General features: G+C 47.2%; 1 protein-coding gene across 1 annotated transcript; it reads right to left on the reverse strand.

The window, feature by feature from the left end:
- Positions 1-1,803: 1,803 nt before the first annotated feature.
- GHSR (growth hormone secretagogue receptor) lies at positions 1,804-7,879 on the reverse strand. The gene is made up of 2 exons (XM_059479337.1): positions 7,126-7,879; positions 1,804-4,003 (listed from the first exon to the last, which is right to left on the reverse strand). The coding sequence occupies exons 1-2, from the start codon at positions 7,877-7,879 to the stop codon at positions 3,699-3,701; spliced, it is 1,059 nt and encodes a 352-aa protein (XP_059335320.1). The 3' UTR covers positions 1,804-3,698.
- Positions 7,880-9,940: the final 2,061 nt, after the last annotated feature.

A 9,940-nucleotide genomic window follows, 5' to 3' on the forward strand; every position in this document is an offset into this window, starting at 1 on the left:
ACATGATTTTCTGCTTGTGCGTGCCTCCATCAAAGGTACTTTTGTAAAATGAATGGTAAAGTCCTTTTGACCTATTTCATCACCAATTTAACTCATTGCCAAGAAAGAAAATGCAGCCAAATTGTTCTTGTTTATTTGTGGAGCTGTGATACAAAATGTAGAGGTGGAAAAGCTTTTAAAACTGGGACTGTTTAACGAATGAACTTTCAGTTATTTTCTCTGTGGGCTGCTTGCATTCAAGTCAGTAAGAATACAGCAAAATTTTGACTCTTACAGTCTATATGCTTTTTTTTTCCAGTCGGAACTGGCAAGGTTTGTTCCCTCAGAGAAGAGTTTCCAGAAATGGAAGGGTCCAAGCCTGAAAAAACTCCTCCCTGCAGAGCTGCCCTGTCTCCCACACCAATGAACTGCAAGGCACTCTTGTCTGCCCCCCGTGAAAAATGGATCTCAAAAACCATATCCAGGCCCAAAACTGGATGTGAGGCACAGCTTTGCCCTTTGCTGTGGGGAAGGCTTTGGGGAGAAGCTGCCAGGAACACGACGTGCTGCAGAATGCCCTGGGAAGCAAAGGAGAAAGGCTTTGTGTGTGCTGGGAATGTTTGCCAGGACAGCCCAGCATCTCTGTGCCAGCACAGGTTGTTTGGTCACTGCCCTGTGCACCTGCAGCATCCCCTCTGCCCCTGTTCATCCTGCAGAGACGAGGCAGGAGGAGCCTTGCCCCTTGTTGGTACCTGGCACAGATTGATGATGCCAACCTTGGACTGACCTCACTGCTCTTAGGTAAAAAACACCCTGCAAATCTTGCTCACATTTTGTTTTCCCCCATGAAGTTATTTCTTACACCTTGGGCAGGGTCAGGTTGGATGGAGCCCTGAGCAATCTGATCTAGTGGGTGGCATCCTGCCCATGGCAGAGGGTTGGCACTAGAGAGTCTTTAAGTTCCCTTTTATTAGAGAGTCTTTAAGGTCCCTTTTATGTTCTGTGATTCTCTGGATAACACTCAAGACAAGCAATGCTGGATTCATCCATCAGTGCAGGTACATCTTTTTGGAGGCATCAGACAAAAGTTGATTTATGATGCCAAAGTGAGAGTTATCCAGGTTTTGAGGTGGGTTTTTTTTTCCTGCTTTCCCTATAAAAGCAGTTCATTGTGTACCAGTTTGAAGCAGCAGTTCCTCAGCACATGCTGGTGTGACCCCAGTGGCTTTAGAGAAGTCATATAGAAAAGTTTTGGTACTGAGGGCAGCAGCACTAATGGCTGGTGTAGTGACAGCTACAGTCTGTTAAATGTTTGTGTTCCCTGCTAGATATGAAGTTTTTTCCTGCTTGTGCAAGAGTCCTAAAAACTGGCTAATTTCTTTAATAATAATTTGTGTATTTTGCTAGATTTGTCCAAAGACTGGGAGAAATGTGTCCATCTCCTCAGCTAGAAGGAAGGAAGTCCTGTCCTCCTTCCCAAGGAGCAACCAATGCCTTTCTGACTTTTATGACCTCCAGTCAAATGTTTTAAATTTCATTCTGTACACAAAATTGTGGAAATTTTACAGTGTTGGTAGAGCTAAAATTTATATTTTCTTCTAGTGAAATGTTTTGGCTAAATGAAATTATTAGTATGTTTGTGGTTTGTATGCACAAATGTGTCTACACAGCTTTAATGTTGCAGATACTCTGATTAAACAAAACAGCCTAATCAAGTTAGTTACACAGATTTGGGGAACAAAGCTAAAATAAAAATATGAAAAAAAAAATTAAATCCAGTTGTGTGAATCACACTGGGTCCTCCCCCAAGACAGAGCCACAGGGTTATAAAGGGTCTGATCACTTTATTTCTTTTTCAGTTCACATTTAACAGCACAGACACAGCTGAGATTTGAAACACCGATGTGACGCCGGGTGTGTGTGTGTGTGTGGTTTGTTTGTACAGACATTCTGAGCTCACATCTGCACCCTCTTTCCTTGGTTCCCAAATGTCTTGTTTCCCTGAGTTGCATGAATTGTGCCACCAGAGCTGCTTTGCCAGCCAGTGAGTGGGAGAGCAGTGGGGACAGCCAGGTGCCTGTGGGCAGAGGTGGAGCAGGAGGTGATGCTGCAGGGCTGCAGTGCCTCGGTGTGGGTGTTTGCACTCCTGGAGTGGGGAGGGGACAGGCTCAGGTGCCACCAAGGAGCAGCAACCAGCCCCTGGCCCCAGCAAGGTGAGAGAAAAGACACTGAATGTACAAAGAGGCCAATTTCTCTGGTGAGTTCAACCTGAGCAGCTGAAGGTGTAACAGGGGAAGTGGCCCATCGGTGTGAGCGGGGGGTTGGAGGCAGGAGAGTTCTGCTGACACAAAATTCACCAGGGACAATTAAAATTCATTAGCAGGGACAGGGGGCTGTGGGCCAGCTGGGGATGAACACTAGAACCAAAGGAAGGTGCTATCACACATGCATGCTCCAAAGCTCTGTCAGCTCTGTGGGGCACAAAACCCACATGTTGGTGAGACAATATAAGCCGCATTCATTAGCACAGTAGATGGAACGTTTTCCGGTTTGCCTTGAAATGGCACTCTTGAGGTATGAAAATCTAATTTAAGGGGTTTATGAATCAAGTATGAGAATGTGTCTGCCTGTGTCCTTTAATGCAGATTTTTCTATTATTTTCTCAGGTCACGGTGGTTAAAAAATGCAAAATGTTCTCAATTCAACACTGCAGCAAACGAGCACAAATGCACACCAGGCTTTACAGGGGATGTGGCACTGGGACAGCCTTTAAACAGAAACATGGGGGATTTACAGGCAGGATACCTGTCCTCAGCAAGCTTTGGGGTGCAGTTAGGGACAGGTAGCCACAAACTCTTTACAAATATTGAAACAATTAAAAGCTTCCAAATTCAAACACGTCAAGTCATTCACAGTCAGAACAGAACAAGTACAGATGATTTAGCTAGTAAAAAAAAAAAAAAGAGACTTTGGTGGGTGATTGCATTCCACATTTTTATAGCATCACTGCAGGCCTGAAGTCAGCACTGTCCTTGTCCCGCTGATATATATTTTAAAAAAATATTTCAGTACAGTCACATTCTAAGCCACTTCTGTGAAAGCTTTTTGTTTTGTTTCCTTTCTACTTGGATGTGACATGAAGGTTATTCTTTTTTAACATGTTTAAAAATTATCCATTTTATATCTCTTTTTTTTTTTTTTTAGAAATAATTTTCCTCATTCCAAGAAAAACATGAGCTTACTTAAAAATTGATATTATGAAAAGTGTATCAAATTTCCTGTTTACTACTCCAAAAAGGCAATTCAGTATCCTCTCTCTAGATCCAGCTTAGATGCTAGCAAAATTCTTAGCAAAACTAAAGCTAACTCTGGAAAAATTCAGCTGGAATTGGCGCTGCTGAAGTCGTACAAACTCTCGAATCAAGTGGGCCACGTTTGCCTGCTCAGGACGGGTCTGGGCTAAAGTCAGCATTAAAAAAATCAAACGTGCAAAAGCAGCGCAAAAATAACACCTGGAGCATTGCCATGTTCTGTGACCGCCTCTCTCCTCTCAGAGTCCCAAACTTCAGGTTTTTCCCCTCAGATCTTTAACTGCTTGCACCGCGCCTCTCATCCCATCCGCGCAATGACCCAAGTGGCGCTTCCAGCGTTGGCGCTCCCGTTCCTTGCCCCGTCCCCTGCCGTTGTGGCTGGCTGGGTGGCACGGGGTGCCCCGGGTGTCATGTGGTGCCAGCGGGCTCTGTCCAGCCGCGGGAGCTGCCCTGCTTGCTGCCGGAGAGGCTGTGCTGGGGCAGGGCGCGCAGCCCCAGCAGGCGGCAGGCGGCCGCGCGGTACTTGCGCGACATGATGTTGTACAGGATGGGGTTGATGGCTGCGCTAAGGTAGAAGAGCACAAAGGACACCAGGTTGCAGTACTGGCTGATCACTGCTATCTCCAGGGAGCCGGCTTCGAAGGATTTGGAAAATAAGTAGCGTCCTACGTGAAAAGGCAACCAGCAGAGTATGAACGCAAATACCACCACGACTAAAACAGAAACAGCAGAAGAAAGCGTGTTAAGTGTGAGTATCAACATACAGGTGATTAACATTCTGTGCTGCAGCTCTGTTCCTTTAAACAATTAATTACAAAGTGTGAAAATGCCTCCCTTAAGCTTTCACTTGTGTCTCAGTACACTGAAAATATAAATTGGTGATACTTAATACACTTGGATCATATCTAAACAGCCTGCCTGGATATTGCCCAACTAATCTGATGTAGCAAACTTCTGACCTATAAAACCTATGTTTAACAGACTGTTAAAGAATCCAAATGGTGACAAAATATAACTATCTATCATCTACAGTGTTAAACAAAAGCAAATTATACGTGATAGACTCAACACTGTGGTTTATAATGAAGAATGTAATGCCTGGGAAGCTAAATTATTTAAGACAAAAAGCAAAACTGTTAAAGGCAAAGGCCCCAGAATAAAACACAGAACTTGTTGAGCACATATGCCAAGATAAGGAAAGTAGTTCATCCCTCCAGTTTGTCCATTTTTTGGAAGATGAGTTACTCCCAAGAAGAGTAAAACTAAATGTGTGGTATATAACTACATAATTATAGTTATACAGTATATCTGTAATACTATATTACTAGAGTGGTGGCATTTGCATGTAAATATCATGTCTGTAGAATAATGGGAATGTGTGTATCCCTGAACACTGGCCCGTTGGAATTTTCATCTGAGAGAAAGGGAAACAGTTTCTGTTCATTTCCTGTGTGCCTCTGACCTTTATCATTTTTCATATTGCTCTGAGTGTATCTATTAATATAATACAGGGAGAAAAAACAGAAAACTCGAGCAAGGGTTTCTGATATTCTTAAGCAATTTTTACAGTTAACCTGTTCATGGAATCACAGAATTGTTTGGGTTGGAAAGGAACTTAAAGAAAATCTTTTTCCAAGCCCTCTGCTTTAAGCAGAGACACCTTACATGAGACCAGGTTGTTCAAAGTCCAGCCCAACCTGGCCCTGGTGGGCAGGTTGTGTTAGCAACCTGCTTGTGTTAGCTATGCTCATATCATGTCTTAGAAGATAATAAAATTCAAATTACCGAGAGGAATGGTTATAGGTATCTTTCCCCAGAAATTCTGCACCAGCATTCCCAGGTTTAAAAGGATGCTTACACAGGATTTGTGGTGGAGTGGAAAGCACCAGAGCTTGAGGTTCAGGTTAGGTTTTCCAGCTCTGCATCTTCTTGAGCCAAACACTTCCAGTTTTCCTTCACTATCTCTGCTACAAAATTAATTTGATTCCCTAGCTCACATGGGGATTTGAATCCATGTAATGAATATTACCATGATGGCCATTATGAATGGGCAGAGTTTAAAGCACAGCCTATTATGACTAGAATTTTAAGCACACGTAGGCAATACCCCAAGTCAGGCTTTTGACAGTTTGATCTTCATGCATGCAGAAACCCATGGATTTCAACAGGAATGGGATGTGGTAGCTCCTTTGCAAGTCAGGCTGTACATTTAGGTGTTTAATTTCAGTCCCAGAAGCATAACCTGTCTTTACAGTTAAAAGAACTTCTGATACTAATCCCATTTACTTGATGTTCCATGACATGATAAAGCCTCAGAAAGCACCTTTTAAATTTTGAGCAGAACATTAACACCAGAGAGCTGACTGCATTGAGCATCTGCTGCCACTGAGCCCTCACTAACTTCTTCCCATCCTTCTATCAGGCATCAGACTGTTATCATTTAGGGAATATTGGCCCTCTGTCAGAGGAGAGTCTTGCCACTGCCTGCCTGTTCTCAGACCTTGTAAAAGGAAAGAAAAGAGTGCCTGAAATATAGCAATGCTTGTGGCAACACTTCAGAGCAGAAATAAGCATTTTTTATTTCAAAATTCTTTACAGTTAAGTATACGGAAATATAAGCATGGTAGTAATATAAGTAATTTACTCATAGTCAGTGGAAGTTCATAATCCTGGACCTCTAGAAGTGTGAGCAATTAATTACTTTCAAGGTCACGCTTACCAGACTGAAGTAATTCTATTGATCATAAAATGTAGATGAAAGGGCATAAAGAATGCTGCTGGTTTTATTATTCCTCCTGCTGTTGCATAGTAATAAATTAGGACATGAACAAAAAGATCAGATAGGCTCCTCTCTGATAATTAAGGTACTTAGGACTCACTGCCACCTCTTGTCTGCCTCATTAGCCCACCACTTCAACCTTGCTGAAAGGAGCCTGTGAAAGCTCCTTCCTGCAGAGCATCTTGTCCCCACAAAATCCACGGGATGACTTGCACTGCAGAGGACTTTTGGCTTGGGTAAAAGCACGCAGCAGCAGCAGGATTCTGCAGTTCTCAGACACTAAACTGCAGGACAACTTTTTGGGTTTGTGTTTCAAACTACGTGCACTGACTTAGTATGTTAAAACTTGTGTTTCCATGTGCCAACCACAATGTTTAAAGCATTCAGCAGTGTCGATACACAAAGTTAGGAATGACAGTGTCTGTTGTCCTGATCCTGTTTTCTTACAGTCTGTGAGGTTTTACAGCATCACAGACCACAAAGGAGACTCGGTGCTCCTGGTTCAGCATATCATTTTGGTTTTGCCAATATGAAAATGCAGATACATTTTCATAAGCTTACACAGCCATGGTAGGAAATAACCCCAGTTTGATAAAACCTCGCTACTCTTTTCCTATGAATCTTAGTGCACATCATGCCCTGCCTGCCTGGCTCTAGTCTGCAGCTCAACTTCATGGCTTGAGAAGGGTTTAGTTTAAAAATGAAATAAACTGTTCTCTGTAAATAACATTGGTATCCACAACCAAAGAGCAAAAATGCTCAAAAATCTCAAGGGCACAAGCTAATTATAACTGTAGTATTTTTCCTTATCAGGGATTTTTACTAATGTTTGTTTAACTGTTTGGGAGTCCCCAGCTCAAACCAGTTAGAAATAAATCTAAGGGAGGAGGAGAGTTATCCTACAGCTGAGGTTTAGCCTTTTGTATGAAACATTTTCTTTCCTTTGGAAGGAACTACAGCAAACTACCAGAGAGCTCCCTGTCTTTTTCTCTCTCTCACACACACACACACAAGCACACACATCCTTTTGGAAAAACAGAGCAAGAGGACTCGTACCTAACATTTTCACAGTTTGCTTGTTGTTCTTATCCCTGATGGCAGTGTTTGGACCGATGTTCTTCCTCTTCCTCCTCCAGAGCTTCCTCCCGATGAGGCTGTAGAGCACGGTCAGGCAGAACACAGGCAGGAAGAAGAAGATGCTGGAGGTCCAGACCATGATGGTGAGCAGCCCCGAGCGGATGGCGTACTCGGTGGCTCGGCACTCGTTGGTGCTCAGGGGGTTCGTGCCGTTCTCGTGCTCGACCCCCACCAGGATGAAGATGGGGCCGGCGCTAATGAAGGAGATGGCCCAGAGGAAGAGGATGACCAGCTTGACCTTCCCCTTGGTGATGATGACTTTAGCTCGCAGGGGGAAGCAGATGGCGACGTACCGCTCCACGCTGAGCGCCGTGATGTTGAGGATGGTGGAGTAGGTGCAGCTCTCGCTGATGAACTGGAAGAGCTTGCACAGGAGGTTCCCGAAGTTCCAGGGCCGGTACTGCCAGAGGCGGAAGAGGTCCAGGGGCATGCAGAGGAAGATGAGCAGGTCGGAGAAGGCCATGCTGGACAGGTAGAAGTTGGTGGTGGTCCTCATGTCCCGGAACCGCGACACCACCAGCATGGTCATGAGGTTGCCGACGATCCCGATGACGAAGAGCAGGACGCAGGCGACGGTGATGCCGGTGAGCACGGGCACGGGGAACAGGTGCAGCGGGGGCTCGGCGCCCGTCCGGTTCTCCGCGCCGCGGCCGCCCGCGCTCCCCTCCCGCATCCTGGCGCCGCGGGCTGCGCATCCCCGCCCGGCGCGGCGCGGCCCGGCCCCGCGCGGTGCCCGCTGCGCGCCCGGGCAGGTGCGGGGCCGGGGGCGGGCAGGGACGGGCAGGGACGGACGGGCGGCCCCGCTCCGCCTCTCCGCGCTCCGCCGCTCCCCCCGGCCCGGGGCGGGCGGGCGCTGCCGCGCGTCACAGGAGACGTGGGCACGGAGCGGCCCCGCTGCGACCCCCGCTGCTCTCCCGAGCCGCCAAACTTTGCTGCCGAGCCCCGGGGGGAGCGGCACGGCTCGGGTCCGCCCCCGCTGCCTGCCCCGCCGCCCGCCCGCTTGGGCAGGTGCGGGTGTCGCTGCTCCGTGCTCCCGATGCCCCGGTGCCGTGCCCAGGTGCGGTGCCGCCTGTCCGTGCCCGGTGCGCTGCCGTCTGTCCGTGCCCGCGGAACTGTGCCCCGGTGCGGTGCCGCCTGTCGGTGCTCCCGGAGCCCCGAGCCGTGCCCAGGTGTGATGCTGCCCGTCCGTGCCCCTGGAGCCGTGCCCAGGTCCCCGGGTGCGGTGCCGCCTGTCCGTGCCCCGGTGCCGTGCCCCGGTGTGATGCTGCCTGTCCGTGCCCCGGTGCCGCCCGTCCGTGCCCCCGAGCCCGGGTCCCTTCCCGCGGGCACTCTCAGCGCTCTGTCCCCGCACTCCTCGCCCCGCACTCCCGGCACTCGCGGCCGCTCCCGCAGCCGTGGGTGCGATCGCCCCCTTGTCGCTCCGTATCTTTGCTGTGCCCTTGGATCTTGGCAGGAGCCCGCTCAGGCTCCTGCTCGGTGAAGCTGCAGCAGCCACCCGCTTCTACATGATTTACCCGCAATTAAATTTCAATTCAGCGTGTTACTGCTGTCCTCTGCTCTGCCCTTTGCAGGCACGGACAGAACCGTGCTTCCCCAGCTGCAGACTGCTGTTGTGAGGAAGGAGAATGTTGGACCCAAGAAATAAGAATAGAGCAGAACAAAGTAAGATCAGAGGCAGTAAAGTAAGTTCCCACACATCTGTATAGGGTGTATCTCTCCAGCTTTCCAGCTTGTCCCCACAAACTCTAAGGGTATGTGTGCTGCAGCACAGTCCTTTTTCACTCCTGTCTGTTCTAGAGGGGCTGGATCTCTTGTGTCCCATCTCTCGGGGGGCAGCCAGTGCTCTGAATCCGTGTTGGCATCTGCCTTAACCATAGAATCATGGAATGGTTTGGGTAGGAAGGGATCTTAAAGCTGATCCCATTCCACCAGCCCAGGCTGCTCTGAGCTCCATCAGTCCATCAGGTTTATGCCATTCCCCTTCCACGGCTGCAGGGCTTTGCTGGAGGGTAGACAGCATGAGTGTGATGTGACACAATGCTGAGTTACTCTGCCTGTGCCAGTTTTCTGTAATTTGTGCCTTCTGTAATCATGCAAGCATTAGCCTTTGTGCCTTGTCCATATCCTAATTTGGATTATATATTTCTGCAGTTTCACTGGAATCAGTATTCTCATTCCTGCTCATGAACTGTGAGACAGTTTCGCAGCAAGTTACTCAACAGTTGCTAAATTTTATGAGGGATGGCTGCACATTATTGCAGTTGAAAAGGAGAAAGAGTCTAATGTACTTCTCACTTTGTCTACCCAGCTGCCTATATAGTTGTGTTATATGTTTCTGAATAAAAATCATGGGCTTTGTGCCACTAAAAGACAGTTATTTCATATTAGAACTGTGTCCCCAGTCTAATTTACATGACATTGCTTTATATTATGGAGGAGATGGCAACTGCTTATGTGGTTAGGCTGCCAAATACTTTGCATTATTACAAGGAATTATCTCACTCCTTTTTAAAATTTCTTTTCCCTGATACATTCTCAGGCCAGTGATGTTAGCTCCAGGATGTTGATATTTACCAGAGAAAATGGCCCAAAGCTATAAATGTGACTTTCTATGTAGAGGGGATACTTCATGTAAATTATTTTTGGTTTTGCTCAACTGTGTCTTGTCAAAAACGACAATTTATCTTTCTCCAGGGAGAGAAAAATGTTGAGGTTTTTAGTTTTGTGGTTTTGT

The sequence above is a fragment of the Ammospiza nelsoni genome, chromosome 10 (assembly GCF_027579445.1).
Source record: "Ammospiza nelsoni isolate bAmmNel1 chromosome 10, bAmmNel1.pri, whole genome shotgun sequence".
Classification (NCBI taxonomy): Eukaryota; Metazoa; Chordata; class Aves; order Passeriformes; family Passerellidae; genus Ammospiza; species Ammospiza nelsoni.

Coding starts and splice junctions, on each gene's coding strand:
- GHSR (XM_059479337.1), bottom strand. CDS start 7,879: ATGCGGGAGGGGAGCGCGGGCGGCCGCGGCGCGGAGAACCGGACGGGC. Junction 4,004..7,125: donor GCAAACTGTGAAAATGTTAG/GTACGAGTCCTC, acceptor TTTCTGTTTTAG/TCGTGGTGGTATTTGCGTTC.